Genomic DNA, 17,787 nt, shown 5'->3' on the forward strand with positions numbered 1-17,787 from the left:
CTAACTTTCCTCTTTTAAGTCAGTGGGTAACTGATGTTGTATACTATTTGAAATTGGAAAAAAATCAGATTCTCAGTTAGAGGATCTGTGCAGAACTTTTTCAAAACCTGGCAGGATCTAATCAATAATATTTTAGAATATTCTCTTCATGTTTCTTTTTCTTCTCCATTTTTCTTTATCCACCTATTAAACTCAACAATTTATTTATTTTTACTAGCTTTAAGTTTCACTCTGTTGGCCATGCTGTCTTTCTCAGGGGTGGGGGTTGATTTGTTTTCAATTCTATTTTTTGTAAAAATTGACTATTTGTATGGAATGATGACAATAAAATCAATAAAATTAAAAAAAAATAATTTCCATCAAAATGCGATGACTAACTTGTGGAAGGCAGCTCATGTATTTACAATAATCCATCTTTGTTCATTGCCATTTAACATCTATGAATCCCGCCATTGAAAAGGAAGATGATAAACCCACTGTTGCAGATCAGGTTGAATTCACTCTGCTGCACCCAAAATTCAAGTGTCAATCCAGACCACTTCAGAGAAGCAGAGAGACACGGTGCAGATCATACATCGGCACACTGTCTCACAGACACACACGGGACACTCCAAGGCAAGCATTGTAAGTATTGAGTGATCCACACTCTGTAGTTGAAGTCTACTGTATATGTAGTTCTCCTTTCTGCATCTATTCTTAACCAATCTTCCAATTACAGAAGCGCAATCCCAGCCACTAACACATTTATCATGCACCCCATCATTAAGAAGCAAATTAAGACCACATACCACCTGATTAATTTAATAATTTAAGCCCGTAGCTTCACAATCATTAACCATAGCAGCAATTGAAATCGTCAGTCAAATGTTTACACATGAAACAAAATGCACATGTACTTTAGATATATCTTTACTAGGGGTTTGTGCTCGCTGTCCGTCCAGGGTGGAATTTTTTGTTAAATGGGGCGAAAAAAAATCCTTTTACCATATTTTCCACTAGAGGACCCAGGACGCAAATTCCTAACCTCATTGCGGGACAGCACAACTACCATTGCACTGCCCACATTACTTGATAAGTGTACACACATCTGAACCGCTACTTTTCTTAGCGAAACTGCTGTATATGATGTATTTTTTGGTGTATGTAGTTAAATTGGTTGTATTGACACGGATGTATTGTAGTCTAATGGAGACGAAAAAAATTATATATAGATGTATACTATATGACGTATGGTTTCGAAGAAAAATGAACGTTGCATGAAAATGTCACACAATTTAGCTGATCTTTTTATATATAGAGAGTAGATAAATTAATGATAAGAGGCAAAGAAGGGAATTTATGAGAAGAAGGTATTGTGACCTTAATACTAAGGCTGTTCTTTGCAGCATTATGCATTCTACCATTCGGCATTTGTAAGATGTATAATTTATAGTTTTATTTCTTGACACTAAGTACTATCGGCACAATCATTTAAAATGTGTTGTATCATTCACAAACATTCATTTCGGCTGACAATTTTGTTCAGTTTTTGAAATGTGGTGATTCTATAAATTGTTCAAACATAGCTCAAGGAATAAGGACTCGAAATGGCAAGCTGATATAAGCAGTGAAAATACCCCCAGTAATCGTGGTTTGAAGCACTGAGCAGACATACACACTGGGATTGAAACGTGGAGTGCGGTTCAAAGCAATGAGCAGACATTCGCACTGGGATTGAAATGCAGTTGGAAGCACTGAGTAAATCGCTATGAGTAGTTTCAGCCAATCGGTGAACATTCCTTGTTATAGACGAGTGCTTCATTAATTATGGTTTGCGTTACTATTTAGTGTAACAGATGGCTTACTTAGTTCTTAAATCGATATAGAAATGCACACCCCTAAATTATACTGTATACTGAACTGCCTACATTTATAGTGTCCGTTTTAGGAAGTCATAGTTTTAACTTGTTCCCGTTATTATGCATTATAATTCCTCAGTGTCAAGTATTATTCGTCACTACTCACAAGTCCCACTTCATTGAGATTCTGTCTCATATGCTGTATATGCAAACATTTTAAAGGGAACGTTTATTGAACTAATGCCAGCAAACTTGTCATCTTCTTAAAATGACTTCATTTATATGATACTGACAGTTAATCATAAGATCAGATATCAAGGAGGCTGTCAGTTTGTGTTGACTGTGCTGTATATATATTTTTTTTTGTTTGTTTGTTCATGACATTGTCTCAGCAGTGTGCGTGCCATTAACAATGCATTTTGTGCTAATGACAGCTCACAAGCTTTTTTGATATTTTTCTAAAGTCCAATGCTTCTCAGTTTTCTTTATTAATATATTTTGACAGTGTTTTAATCTGACCTATTTTAAATCTATTACCCATATTTATTGCCCATGTAGATTCTCATTATTGCCATATTACTATTATTGATATTGAACACGTATGTAGAGAAAATGTGTGTCTTATTTTTTGTGTATGACAGGAAGGACGGTAAAGGCTTGATTGAAACTTGGTGTTGATGATCAGTGACAATTGACAGCAGGTGCTGCTTTGGGTAACAAAACGGGAAGGAAGCAGGAAAATGTTAAAAAAAAAAAAATTAAAAAAAAATGTGTCAGTGACTGGGATTGTGTAACTGGAAGATGGTGTAAGAATACAGAAATGACAGAAGCACTGTCTTTTAATATTTCTGTTTACATAAATGATTTATTCTGCTGTGCTGCAGTTCAGATGACTTCTTATTTCCTGATCCTTCTCCTACTTTGACGAGATACATTCACAAGGAAAGGGTGGTGCTGACAAAGTCAGGTGCTTTTTTGAAAGTTTGTCTCCAGATGTGCTTATCCAAGCTGCCCCTTCTTGCCAGTACTGGAGTGATCATTATGTCCACCTCTAGTTGAATTTGCAATCTTTACAACATATTTCTCTCATTAATGCAGAAGTTCTGAGGCTCCCACAAATTACAGAAGATGCTGTCAATCCCACTGATTCTGTTTTGAAGACAGTTGAAATTAGTTATGCAGCACTCAGTTTTACTCACATTGCATTTTGGAAATCAACAATACATATCAGCTACAGATCTGAAAATCACTGAATACAAAAAACGTTTAATGAGGAATGTCTTGTGGTAATCACAACAGTACAGTATATGCACATTGGGATTATAAACTCTAACGTGAAGCATCTCTCAGCCTCTCTAACATGATTGACATGGGTTAGAATAGATGTTGGACTGTTACAATACATGTGCTGCCTTACTGCAAATATGTTCATCAATTTACGTAGACAAGACTCCACACCAATAAACATGGTATCCGGATTGAATTGTTCATAATTTCTCTTAAAGGTATTATTAATTTATAGATAAGTAATACATAACTGTTTTTAAAAACTGTTTATTTTTACTCGGATAGTTCTCCATGTGTGAGTCTTACCTACGGCAACCACAAGATTTGCGCTCATATCAGAGCACCAGTAAAGATGGAGGAAAGCCATTGTATTTATTTTTTGAGCCAAATAAGACTGAAGTTTGAGTTGACCAATAGATCTTCTGACTGCAGAGATGCCAGTGACATCATGGCACTAGTGTGCCTCAAAATCACGTGATGGGCGTATTTGAAACAAGCCTTGAAGCGGTGCTTCGAACACTAGTGCTTCTGATGCTCAGCACAGTGTCAACAAGTTAGTATCGAGCAGCCCATTACAAGTGTTTCTTAAACTATGATTCGCAGAAATGCCTGTGATAGGTTTCCACATAATTGTGTGGTAAAATTAACTAAGTTTGTCCAAATATGAATTCTGCTTGCTATGTTTCATACTACAGGTGTTTGCAGAAGTACATTATTTAAAACAGTGCTTTTGATCAGGGAGAGGTTTTGTTTCAGTGGCAATAAAATATAATATGTATTCCCACCTCACAACCAGTGAAACTATGAAGACTGACAACAAAGACAGGTATAAGAATAGGGAGAACTGAGGAACTGCAAGACGAGCTTGTCTGGTGAAGGGACTATGGTGTTAGTTTGAAAGGTCGAAATGAAAACGGCAGGTGTGGCGATTATTGGGGTTTTCTGAGCGCTGCGTCAGTAGAGTGTCAGTGTACTGTATAATGTGCCGTGGCAGTGTTTTATACTCTTTGGTCATGGATAACTAGTTGGATCCTCGTTATATGTTTGCCTTTACAACATATATTAAATCTAAATCTGCAAGTGATGTGCAGACTTAAGACTTTGTGTTAGGTTTAACATGCCTTGGTAAGGAAGAATCGGTGTAATGGTAGTGTGAAAGATGTTTGGTAAACCACCTGATTGTTTATTTGTACTTTTACTTAAAAAGTAATTTGAGTGTTTGCTCCACTGCTGCGCTAAACACAGATTCTCTTGGTGAAATGCTAATTATGTTACTGAAGTCATCAGCTAATTTAAGTTTTACTTTGCAGTCCATAAACAACATCAATCATTGACCAAATGTGTGACTGTTACAGCTGCTAAATTTCATCTCTAATTTATTTAATTATTGATAATTACCCCTTCTCATTGCTTTTCTGAATTTGCATCTGCATTTCTTGTATGCTTCCATATTCCTGATTCAAAATGCCTTCAGTAAAATCAATATGTCACTTTTGTAGGCGCACAGCCACCCACACATTTTTTGACAAATATTGCTGAAATGTCTACATACTCATCCTCATCTGATGAGAATTCCTTAAACATGTTTTGAGTTTGCATAATCAAAGCAGTCATATAGTTTATTCTGTGCTTCTTTAGTCTAGCACTGTATCACTTTTCTTGTGAGCTCCTCATGTTTCAGTTTTTGTTTGTAAGATGGGAATAGGAATACTGGAAGTTAATCAGACCATTTTAGGTGGGGGGCAGTAGCGGGTAGTAAGCATCTTTTACTGGGTTGTGTCAGTGATCCAAAGTATTAGCGCCCCTTGTGGGGCAGGTGACATACTGGTGATGTTTACGTTAAGCATCCCTTAAATTTGCTGAAGTCCACAATAACTACAAATAACCCCACAGGATGTGAATTTTTGTATTCTGTACAAACGTTGTACAGATCATTCAGAGCATTGTTCATGTTGTCTTGCAGAGGAATATAAACTTCAACCAGATAAAACACAAAAGAACTCCCTCAGAAGATGAAATGGACTATGCTTGATCAATAAATATTCCAGATCAGGTGAACATTTTTTTAAAAGAGAATTTTAACATTTGTGCACCACGTTCAACAGAAAATGCATACCTCCATCTTTTGTTTTATCTGACAGTTCAGTCTGACCACCACAAGGCAATAAAGCTATTGACAGTAATCAATCTTGCTAGATTCCAGTAACGGCACTTTGGTTTAAAAATAATGGGCAGAGGAGATCAGTTCTGTCAATGTTTTACTCTCACTTGGATGTTTCCCCTTTGCCCCAGTTTTCTAGCTGTCTTTGTCCGGTTGGTCTTATTTGAGTCATGATAGTTGTGTTGTCTGAGAATAGCTAATGGCAGCAGCTCTGTATTTATTAGTTATCAGAAAGACAACTTCTGAATACTCACTTCAGTTTTTAAAAGGATTATGTAAATTATAATAAGAGACCACATAAACAACAAAAAAAGCAAGATTATATGCAAAAGAGCGCAGATGTCTGTTATGAGGAACACGCAACATGTCACCACTCACTGAATTTAAACAATCGTGCATCTATTTACTGTTTTTCACCATTAAGATAGAGATTTACAGAAATGTTACCATTTTTTTCTCTAATATATGCCTGTTGAACCTGGATCCTTTTAATGGAAGTTGATTAAACTGATGGTGCTATTCTTTCACCAATATCACATGAACCGTCATTGTACGTGGGAACTGCTTTGTAAATGATAAGGATCTTTAATTATGTGTTCATATTCAGATGAAGTCCTCATTCTAAGAGCTGGATGGTTGTTGAACGGCAAATATAGAGGATACATACATGCCAAAATGTTTCCTTGTTCGCTAGCTTAAAGCTGTGAAAAGAGATGGTGCAAGAAAGTGATATAATGGCCAAGTAGCAAACATTAAAATTGAAAAACAAAAGTAGCAGAAATAAAGCAGATAAGGTGCATTTAATTTTAGAGTATTACATATCTCCAGACCAATCCCATAAATCTTTCACCTGATTTATGTTCCTTCATGTTGGTTTACATTGCTTTCAAAAATATTTTGACATCAGTTAACACATCTACCTGTAGTTCCAAAAAATTTCTAAATTAGGAAGAAGCCATAACTTGGTGAGCAGAATTTATTAGAAGAAGAGAACACATTTCTTCACTAAGACTTTAGTTTTTGAATGATCTAAACATATATTTTTCCTTGCATTTTATCACTAATTTAAAAAGGTTTGATTTTCCAGCAGTTGACACTACTCTGTTTCAACTTTAACACCCCATGAAGAATTGAAATGAGTGGACCATTAGACAAAATATCTTCAGTTGTGATACACTACCTTAACTTTCTAATCAGTTATTTTTAGAAACTGGCAGGTTACCCAGTCGCCTTAAGCATTGCACCTGAAGTAACTGCCAAACATAAAATAAATAGTTGCTTGTTTATTTTAGTGCGTTCTTAGATGGACTATATCCAGAATTGTTCCTACTTTGTGCCTGATTATGTGGGAATAAGATCCTGTGCCTGTTGACCCTGGATTAAGCGGTTTTGAAAACTGACAGACTTCCAGTTACGCCTTAGCTGACATTGTTTATATAAAGAGTATGGTTTTGTGAACTGCTCTCCTATACAGATTGCAGCAAGTACTAGAAAAAGTAGGCTTGTGTAGATCAATTTGGTTAATGCACGGGTGGTGCACATAAGGTTACATAAGGTGGAGAGCATATTCAAAGACACTTTTATCTTTGATTAAAAATTATTTTTCCATTATTTTCATTCTTCTGGTCTATATTTAGCAGGTAAGAAACTGAGGCAGTCAACATAAAGCAGTACATTATACTATGTCTTGTGTAATTCCACTGTTTTGTTAGATCTACAGCAGTGGTCCTCAATCACAGTCCTGGAGGGTCACTGTGGCTACGGGCTTTAATTCCAGCCAGTGTCCTAATTAGAACTCAGTCCTTGCTGATAATGAAAGTTGGTGTTTAACTCTATGCCTTGTTAGTGCCTTTATTTATCAAAGACAAAATTTAGTTACTTTGTAGATCAGAGGTCCTCAATTACAGTCCAGGAGGTCTGCTATGGCTGCAGGTTTTCACTTTAACCAATTTCTTAATTATTACCCTTTTATTTACTACTCAAGCAATACATTGTTTGGGCTTAATTTTAGTTCTCTTGGCTGTTACCATTCAGAACCCTTAATTGTCTATTTTAGATTTCAGCAGCTGCGTTTAAGTTTTAATTATGGCCTGTTTTCTTAATCAGACATTAGTTAATAATGAGATGCAGTAAGCCAGTAAACCAGCAGTTCTCCAGCTAACGTGCTTACCTTGAAGATCTGTGATAAAAAATGTTTAGAAATGAATGAAAGGTAATTGGAAGGACCATTAAGTTTAAGTCTATTCTGGTCCACAAAACACATGGATAATGTTCTCACAGAAGGTATACAGTGCAATTAAAATTGCTCTTGGATGAATGCAAGCATTAACAAGCTAAATAGTTCAATAGCAAGTTTCATTATCAGCTTGGACTGCTTTCTAATTAGGAAACTAGTTGGAATAAAAACCTGCAGCCCTCTAGGACTGTGATTGAGGACCCTCAATCTACAGTATATATTGCACCTGTTGTACACCAAATAAATATCAATTAGTTAAAAATAAAAAGTCCCAAACGTTTCTTGTAGGTAATGTTTATTATGCTCAGGAATGTTTGGAGACATGATTGCTGTCAACAGCATCAAACACTGGCAAAAGCGGACACATTCATGTTCAGTTGTGTATGACCAACTTAACTAAACACACATTCGTTATCTTTTGGATGTGGGAGGAAAACTGGAAGGCCAAGTGAAAATTCCTATTGTTAAAATAGACAGCATGACACCATTTGTACTGAAATGCTAACCTGTTATACCAGACTATAAACTGATTTTACATTCTTTTTACTGGTTGTTTTGTATGTGTTTTGTAAATGTTATGTGTTATTTTAATAATCAGCAAGTTTTGGACAAATAAGTCCTTGTAAGACTGTGTTAATTAAAAAATGATGCTGGAATATTAACTATAATTTCTACTGTAATAAGACTCCTTGCTTTTTAATTTAGATTTTTATTATAGACTGAATTTTAAATTTTTTTCAAAATGTAACTGTTTGCATGTTCTGCATTAGTTTTTTTTCCAGGTATGATTTGTACCCACACAAAGAAACTTTTACTGTGCTAATTTATCTAGACCAAAATGATAAGTTTCACAACCAAGGACTCTGGCACAATGAGGTGGCAATACTCATCACTGTGCTAGCATGCCTCCTTGCCTTATTCATATTCCTAAATGTGTTGTAAGATATGGGGAATAACAAAGATGCAGTGTATGAAAAAATCACCATAATTCATAAAGGGTGTTAACACCAGTTTTTATGAAAGTAGAAAGTGTTGTTTATAAATTCATTTTCATTTTAATTAATGAATTTAAGGTTATAATTATATAAACTGTGGAATATAATTCTTGCTATAGCATCATGCTTTTTCCATGGTTATGCAAGTAGCAGGTCTGAGGTTTCTAAAATTATTATATTTAGTTTTATATCTTTTGCAGAGAGGATGGCACTTTCTGGAGACTCACTGTCCTTAAAAATGGAGGGAGCAGCCTCTGAGAGTCGAGTTGCCATCATGGTCCTCATGTCAGCAATTGAGTCTATGGTAAGGGTTTTTTACATTCTTTTGGGTTTTGAAATTAAATACTGATATTTAACCGCAGAAAATGCAGTGCCTTTCAGAAGTATCTAATAATAGTGCTGGATTATAAATTACAGTAACATGCTGAAAAAGAAAGTTTTGAAGGTGGAAACAGTTATTTGACTGCCGATGCCTTAACCTAAGTCAAAAACTGAAATGTGCATCATTACTTAGATGCTTATTCTCTGGAAACTGCAAATTTTCACATGCAAAGGAAACAGTCCTCGTCGAGACATAACTTTCCATAATGTTGGTCTCTGCCATTTGCGTATTTAATTCACTTTTTTATTTTTTGCACTCTTATTAGAGAAGTGTCAGCAGCTATTTACAACACTCAGATACTTCCTAGAAAAGGATGTCTATAGAAATTCAATAACTGAAAAAGAAGTGAGCTTGTGAGAGAAACCACTATGATAGCAACAATCACTCATCATAACACTGATTTTTATTGGAAGAAAATTTAGAAGCCCATCTGGAGTTTGAAAAAAAAAAATAGTAAAAAAATATAAGTGTGAACCAGACATTTTATTTTACAAAAGGGTTTGTGACTAAGACTGGGGTTTTGCTCAAGTTCAAAGCATTATGTGCGATGCCAACATAATACGCACAGTGTCCTAAGAAACACTATCCATTCAATGGAGTATGATGGAGGTGCTTCTTATCTGCAGGCAGCCTGTTATAGCTGAAATAAAAACAGACTTTTTTTAACTCTTTACCAGAACATCCTGCAAAGACACCTGTTTCTTTTTGCTAGCAAGTTGAAACTTTAAGGAACATCCACTTTTCACTGGGACAATTGGAGGTCATCAAGAACAAAATGGTGAATGTGCTTAGTGGTCTAGTCAAAGACCTGACTCATCACAATTCAAAAGTGGTGGTTCATAAACTGTGTCCAAGTAATTTGAATAAACAGAAGGAAATCTTTGTGAAAATAACACTATGACGGCAACTTGCAGTAGCAAAATAAATTGGCTCTGTTATATTAATTAATATCTGGGTAAGAATACCTATTTAAGTAACTGATTTCAGATTTTCACACCAAGATATCTGCTTACAAACATTTAAATGTGTCTTTTCTAAGTATATGATTTTTTTCAATAAAAATGTACATTCAGAGAAGATGTTTAGATATTATTTAAAATTCAACATCATTTAATAACTTTTACTGAATACTTTTGCAAGGCACTATAGTTCTGTTAGTCTAGTCTGACTGTGGAAGAAAGTTTTTAGCCACATTTATTTTGGTCAGATTATTTCAGTAAGGTTTCGGCTATAAATGAGAACAGTGTTAAAGCACCTATGGTTGTCCATTGATTTTTTTTTTTTTTTACTTAGGCTATGATAAAAAAATAAAGAGATGTATTAGAAGGCCATTTTTAAGTATATAATGAAGAGATACGAAATTACCAAATATGACTTTTTGCTTTCTTTTTCAGTGCAAAGAGCTGGCCAAGTTAAAGGCAGAGGTGGCTTGCATCACAATTTTCAATGGTGAGGTGTTTTCAGTTGGTACAGACCGTGGCCGTGCATATGCAGACTTGAGAAAAGATTTTCAGAATGATTTTATAAACTATTGTAAGTAATGGCGACAAAATTTAACTTTTTAACACTTAAAATGTAACAATTTGTCACATTTTAGAAAAAGATGTGATATATGGTTCAGATAGCTTTAAAGAGCATGTTAATGCACATCGACTTACAAAACATATAACAAGGACTGCATTATTCACAATTTTGTTTTTAGTTAAAAAATGTAACAATGGAATAGCGTGGTGATACATGAGTGTTTCTGCCTCACACTTTGGATTTTCCAGAAGAGTATTGTTTATGGTCGAACATATTTTATTCCAATGTATATCGTTTGCTACACCTGCTTCATACTTTGGTGCACACAGATCTTCACACTTGCATGATGTCATTTTAACATTAATACGAATGACAGACCTTTTCCAAAGAGATTTCCAAGCACCTTCAAATTTTGTATTTGCATACATTGACCTTTCATACTGTCTTCATTGATAGCACATGAGCAGAAAATGACAATCACACACAAAAAGCAGCAATATATTCCGGAAGAATCTATGAGGGATCAAGTGCAGATGCAAACGGAAGTGTGTGCATGGAAAACTGTGATATAAGAGCATACTCAAACATGATATGAAAGGACAATTATCCACTTTAAGCAAATATATAGTATAGGTCTGCACCCTTCACCTCCCCTGAAGTATGTGGGAGCCATTACACAATAAACTGCCAGCATATTAGCTGTTTGTAATAGAATGACCTCCTTAGTCTTCTTCAAACACCTGTTTTTCTTTAGAAGAATAGATGCTGCTTAAACGAGTTGCATATCAATATCTTTGCTCAATTCCATTACTTTTTTCTTTAAAATGTTGTTGAGTTTTGATAGTTACATGTATATTTTTATGTCAAGTCAACGCAAGCTCTGAGGCTAAGGATCTGTGCTGGTATCCAGAAGGTTGCCGGTTCGAATCCCCGTCACTGCCAAAAGCGATCCTGCTCTGCTGGGCCCTTGAGCAAGACCCTTAACCTGTAATTGCTCCAGGGGTGCTGTACAATGGCTGACCCTGCGCTCTGACCCCAAGGGGTATGCAAAAACTAACAAATTCCTAATATAAGAAATTGCATAAGGTGAAATAAAGAACAAAAAAAAAAAAAGTATAGTACACTGAAAAGTTATGTATGCTGCCTTTTTATATTGTACATCCAGATCTTTAAAGTACTCACATGATGTCTACATTGTGATACCCTTTGCATTTTATCTTGAAATGCCCTCAGTTACATACTGCAGAACCATCTTGTAAAGCACTTACGTTCTCCATATCAATATAGACCCCCTCTGTAATTTGAGAATCATGATTCATTTCAGTGCAGTTTTCTTGAATCATGACATAACCTTAGTTAGCAACACTCCTCTGGTCATGGGTGACTTCAATGCAGCCACTGGCACTGACAGGGCTGACTGTGAGGATTGTCTCGGTCCCCATGGGTCTGGTGACCGTGGTGAAAGTGGCTCCATGTTCCTTGACTTTGCAAAAGGTCAGGGGCTGCGAATCGCTGGATCCTGGTTCCAGCACCCAGAACCGCATTGTTGGACTTGGTACTCCAATACTGGTGGTACGGCGAAGGGGATCGATCACATCCTTGTAGGTAGACACTGGAGGCTCTTGCAAAAGTGGAGGGTCTACAGAAGTGCCCAGTTTATGAATTCTGACCACAGACTTGTTGTTGCTACTCTTAGAATCCAGCTTAGGTCCAGCAGGTTACCACCTACTAGGAAAGTGAGCCTGGACTTGGCCAGACTCCAAGATCAGGCTGTTTCTAATGAGTTTGCATGCAGTTTGTGTGGGGAACTTGCAGATTTGGGTACGACTGCCGATCCTAATGTGATGTGGGAGACCTTTTGTGACAAGACCCTGAAGGTTGCTGAGGGGTGTGTTGGTGTTACCGGTGTTTCATCTCGCAGGGCACCGTGGATATTATCGGGAGGAGTTGCAGCGCACAGCTCAATGGCAACTCTGGTCTGTACCGTGAACTGAGAAGGACGGCTGCGAGGGCACTGAGGGCAGATAAGGAGGCGTTTGTTTGAGGAATCTGTGAGCAAGTGATACACCATCTGTGGTCTGGCGACCCACATCCTGCTTACAGAGGAATCGAAACATTAAGCACATCCAAATCTGTTCCTTAAAGAGTCGCTGTGAGGGCAGCTGATGGAATGGTCCTTACGGATGACACTGCAGTTGTGACCCGTTGGGCTGGGTACTTTGAACAGTTGTTCAAAGCTGATCCTCCAGCTAGGATGTTGGATATCTCTGGGTCCACGGTACTTGAGGCTGATCCTCCAATTAGCTGTGAACCACCCAACCTCACTGAGATTGCACAGATGGTGAACCAGCTGAGGGGAGGAAAGGCTGCAGGGATCTGTGGTATCCGGGGTGAACTTCTCCAGGCTGGTGGTAAGGCTGCCCTCCTGGCATTGCAAGCAATCTTTGCTTCCATTTGGGAGACTGGCATCATCCCAACTGACTGGAAAATGGGACTTGTCGTATTTATCTGGAAAGGGAATGGTGATTGCCTGGATTGCTGCAACTACAGGGGGATAACACTGCTCTCAGTACCAGGTAAGGTCCTTGCTAGGGTCGTCCTCAATAGGATCCGTGATCACTTGCTCACCTACCTGCGACCGGAATAGTCTAGTTTTAGGCCTAAGAAGTCTACCATTGACTGCATCCTGGCACTGAGGGTTTTCATGGAGCACAAACGCGAATATTGGCAAAGTTTCTTTGTAGCCTTTGTCGATTTTCGCAAAGCGTTCGACTCAGTTGATCGAGCTGCCCTGTGGGACATCCTGAGGGTTTGCGGATACCCACGAGGTTGCTGGATGCCATGGCTGGCCTATACACTGGTACTGTGAGTGCTGTGCAGAGTGAAGGCAGGACCTCTGCGTTTTTCCCAGTTGATTCTGGGGTTAGTCAGGGGTGTGTTCTTGCTCCTACTCTGTTCAATGCTTGTATGGACTGGGTGTTGGGCAAGGTCGTGGGGTCCAGCTGCTGTGGGGCATCTGTTGGTGAAGAAAGATTCACGGATCTTGACTCAATGGAGGCTCTGATCGGGGCGCTCAAGAGACTGAGTGAGGAGTCTGAGAGTCTGGGCTTGCCCAGGCCTTTAATGATCTCTTGGGCACAGCCATCAGCAGTGTGTCTGTTTGCAGAGAGTATGTCGACCTTGTTGAGAGGTTTACTTAAACCTTGGCAGTGACATTCATGTCTCTGGTGACTCAGCCTATGAAGTCAGTAGATAGATTAGGAGAACATGGGGGGTCATAAGGTCTCTGGAAAGGGGTTTGTGGCGCTTCTGATATCTATGCAAAAGGACGAAGTCTTTAGAATCCTGGTGCTTCCTGTCTTGCTATATGGTTGCGAGACATAGACGCTATCTAGTGACCTGAGATGAAGAATGGACTCTTTTGGTACTGTGTCTCTTCAGAGAATCCTTGGGTACCGTTGGTTTGACTTTGTGTTGAATGAGCGGTTTCTTATGGAGTCCCAAATGAGGCACATTACCTGCATTATGAGGGAGCATCAGTTACGGCACTACAGCTATGTGGCGCGTTTCCCCAAGGGTGATGCAGCTTGTAAGATCCTCATTGTTGGGGACCTGAGTGGCTGGACCAGGCCAAGGGGTCGCCCATGTAACACCTGGCTGCGACAGATAGAAGGTCATTTCCTGAGGGTGGGACTGGACCGCATGTCTACCTGGGGGGTTGCAAACCGGGATCCCGAGTTGTTTCGTCATGTAGTGGGTGCGGCAACACACTATACCAGTGCATGCTCCCCAACTTGACTTGACTTCTCTGTAACTTCCTAAGTGCCACATGTTTTGACACAGTTTGTAACTTATATTATAAAGTGATTCTTTTACATAGATATCCCTGTTGAATCACTTGGGGGCCTCATGTATAATGCTGTGCGTAGAATTCACACTATAACATGGCGTGCGGGACAAAAGCGGAAATGTACGCACAAAAAAATCCAGTTGCATAAATCTGTGTGTTTGCCAACTTCCACATTCTTCTGCTAAATAAATCCCGGTCAGAATGAAAAGCAACGCACATGCACGCGCCTGCTGTCCCGCCCCAGCTCCTCCCAGAATTACGCCTCTTTGAATATGCAAACCAATATAAATAGCCCTTAGGCTCAGCCTTCTGTGAAAAGACAATGGTAAAAGCACGGGGGAAAATAGAAGAATTTCAGCGAATATCAAGTGAAGGCAAGGAAAAAACTTACTATTTGTTGGTTTAAACAGTGATATAATCAACAAAAGGAAGTTGATCGAGTGACAGAGTGTCGGAGAAACTCAAGTTCAAGTTCACAAAGTCGCACAGTGCCCAAAATAAAAAATGAAGAGGTCAGATATCAAAGTCGCTGTGAAAAGGCGAGTCGTAGCCCACCATCTGAGTGTCATATGAAAGCATATTAGGGTACAGAGAAAAGAAAAAAAAATAGGGGCACAGTGAGAAAAAAGCTCGAAATGCCAACTTTAATCTCGAAATTTCCACTTCAATCACGTAGTTTATTTTGTTATTAAAGTAGAACATCATAAACTTCATCTTTAAATCGTTAATTTACTAGTTTCTCAAATACCATCGTAACTAAAGTAGCACATTAAATGCTATGTTTTGTATATGTTCTTCTATGTGCTCTATGTGTGTGAATCACTATGTGCTTCTTAAACGGGCTTTCTCTTCCTCCGACAGGACACAGAATCCATTACATTTGTGATATTACAGCTCTCTGAATAATTAAAATACTGAGATGTATACTTGATATAAATTTCATGATGATAGGAATTAAAGCATGTTATTAAACATGGGGACATGGTGGCTCAGTGATAGTGACGAGCAGGCACCTCGTCCACAGATTGTTCCTGCCTCCCGCAAGATGCTTGCTGCGCCGTGCACAGCCTTTGATGAAATCATTTATTGCAGCAGTACTGTCTCTTTCAAACGTACTAACCTCCAATTCCTGTCCTTCCTTTTCTTTCTCCAAGTAACCAATCGCCACACAATCAGCTTTGTAATAGATGTTAAGCCATCTGTAAGCTTAGAAAGCCGATTCTTCAAAACTTTTAAGGAACATTGAAATATCTTTGCAGTACGTTTTAATTATTCTATCCATCTGTCTTTCCAGTGTCCAGTGTGAGGCGGGAATAATGGGGGCGCCAGCTCGTTGCACTCGTGTCCTCACATGTTTAATTATTAACAATATAGATTATTTAAATGACGTTAACATTTTACCTGTATAGTGTAATAAACATATTTTGCTGCACTTCATCTTAAAAATGATATCATCATCATATGTAAATGCACGCTTTATAAAGTGGCGCAGGTTGTGCAATATTACAACTGTATCACAAGTTTACAGTGAGGTAATTGTACTTGTAAGTACAAACAGTTCTATAAGGAGCACGTGATGGATTGATTGAGTGCGTTTATAGCTCTTGGGATGAAACTGTTTCTGAACCGCCAGGTCCGTACAGGAAAGGCTCTGAAGTGTTTGTCAGATGAGAGCAGTTCAAATAGGCAGCATAGCTGAGGCAGCATGTGCTTGATGCTGTATACCAATAATTCTACTTCCGATCAGCTGCTCCGAGTGGTGCAGTGAGAGTAATATGGAAAAAGATGATCCGATTTGGCAACCCCTAATGGGAACAGCTGAAAGTAGAAGAAGGTGCAGTGAGAGTAACAACGCTATGTTATTTGGAATAGTTTGGTCATTCTGTCGACCATTATATTGTTACAGGTAGTGTTGGGAGGTATACCGGTTCATACCGAAAACCGTTTTTTATTTTTGTTATGATATGGATTTTTCTTATACTGCAATACCGGTTTAAATAGCCTAAACAACGTTCGGAACGTGGCGCAGCGAGAAACTGTTTAAGGGGGGACGTTTTTCACTGCTACACCGCTAAACGGAGTACATGCGTTAGAGGAGGTAGTGAGCGGTAAAAATTAACAGAGAACATTCCGAAACTGAAGCTGTAGCAAATGATAAAGTTGAACGTGATGACACAAAAGAACTTTTGCCGAAAAAAGGAGCCACGTCTGTTGTCTGGAGATTTTGGTTTTAAAAGGTCGGATGTTGACCAAACAACTATTTACTGCAAATGCTGTTGAGCTAAAGTTGTCTCTGGAGGCAGTAACACGAGCAATTTGCTGCACCACCTTAGCCGAAAAACATGCTTTGGAGTACCATGATTGTATGGAACTAGGATTGGCGCCCTCCATGTCCTCAGGTAAAACTGAAAAAGCTAGAGGACACTCGAGTCAGACTTCACTTGTAGACGCATTTGCTAGAGGTCTGCCTACGACAAAAAAAGCAAGCAGTGCATCAAGATAACCAACACCATTACAATCTATATAGCTAACATGTCAGTGGACAGAGATTGTTAACATTAACAGAAAGTGTAGTTGGTTTATAAAAAATATTTATTCTTTATTTCCTTTTCTAAGACATGTTCAGTGCAATACAACTTTTGACAAGCACCTCTGAATATTTTACAATTCTAAATGCATCTTTGGATGGTTGAAAATATGTTGTCAAAATTATAGTTTTAAGTTGTTTGCAAAATTTGTTCAATAAAATGGTTCTTTTTGACTGCATCTGTCATGCAATGTGATTCCTTCTCTTCATTAGTGCCACCCCCTTGAAAACTATCCCTTTATGGGGCCATGCAAACCTGTATTAATACTTGTGTGCACATTAAAATGTTTTTTTATACAATGTACAATTCTCATGACAGTGGAATAGGTTATTCTTAGCCAGTCTACTGCAGTAATTGCAGTGGAAAATGTGGTTAACATCCACTCATGCATGGGGGATAAAAATACCGTTGAATACCGTGAAACTGGTATAATTTTTAAAAATACCGTGATACAGAATTTTGGTCATTCTGTCCAGCCCTAGTTACAGGTTAATTACAATCAGATGCCTTAAACTAATAAACAATATGTGGTTAATTTCAGTGTATTTGATAAAGCCACGTCAGGGATGTGGATCTAAAAAGAAAGGGAAACCACACTGGAGCAAAAGCACTGCTTAGACGCTGGGTGCCGCCAGTTTGCAAAACTGAGAGGAGAACTTGGGTATGCCAGGGTTGGAGCTACTGTGAAAATGTGCGTGGCTTTATGCCAAGTTTAGGTTTTATACATCGCGATTTGAGCATGGAAACAGGCTTACGCAACATTTTTGTGCGTACGCACCGTTTATACATAAGGCCCCTGCTCATTTAGCTTGCTACGTAATAGTCCTAGAAATGTAAACTTTTGCATCTCAGGAACTGCTTTTACAAGTACATATAGTACCCAGAAGCTGTTGTGCTCTCTCTGGTAGTTAATGAGTAGTTTCTTT

The 17,787-nt window shown here is 38.3% G+C and overlaps 1 protein-coding gene across 5 annotated transcripts in view; it reads left to right on the forward strand.

The window, feature by feature from the left end:
• LOC114656568 (general transcription factor II-I-like) overlaps positions 1–17,787 on the forward strand; it is a 174,241-nt gene that overhangs the window by 37,583 nt on the left and 118,871 nt on the right. For 4 of the 5 annotated variants that reach the window (XR_007935624.1, XM_051930782.1, XM_051930778.1 and 1 more), the window contains exons 2-3: positions 8,718–8,821; positions 10,294–10,432. Coding sequence is in view for 4 of the 5 variants with exons in the window: in XM_051930782.1 (XP_051786742.1) it covers positions 8,718–8,821; positions 10,294–10,432 (243 nt within the window). In the remaining variant the exon portion in view is untranslated. The remainder of the gene's footprint in view (positions 1–8,717; positions 8,822–10,293; positions 10,433–17,787) is intronic. The other variant, XM_051930781.1, reaches the window with a different exon arrangement.

Source organism: Erpetoichthys calabaricus, chromosome 8, assembly GCF_900747795.2.
Source record: "Erpetoichthys calabaricus chromosome 8, fErpCal1.3, whole genome shotgun sequence".
NCBI lineage: Eukaryota > Metazoa > Chordata > Cladistia > Polypteriformes > Polypteridae > Erpetoichthys > Erpetoichthys calabaricus.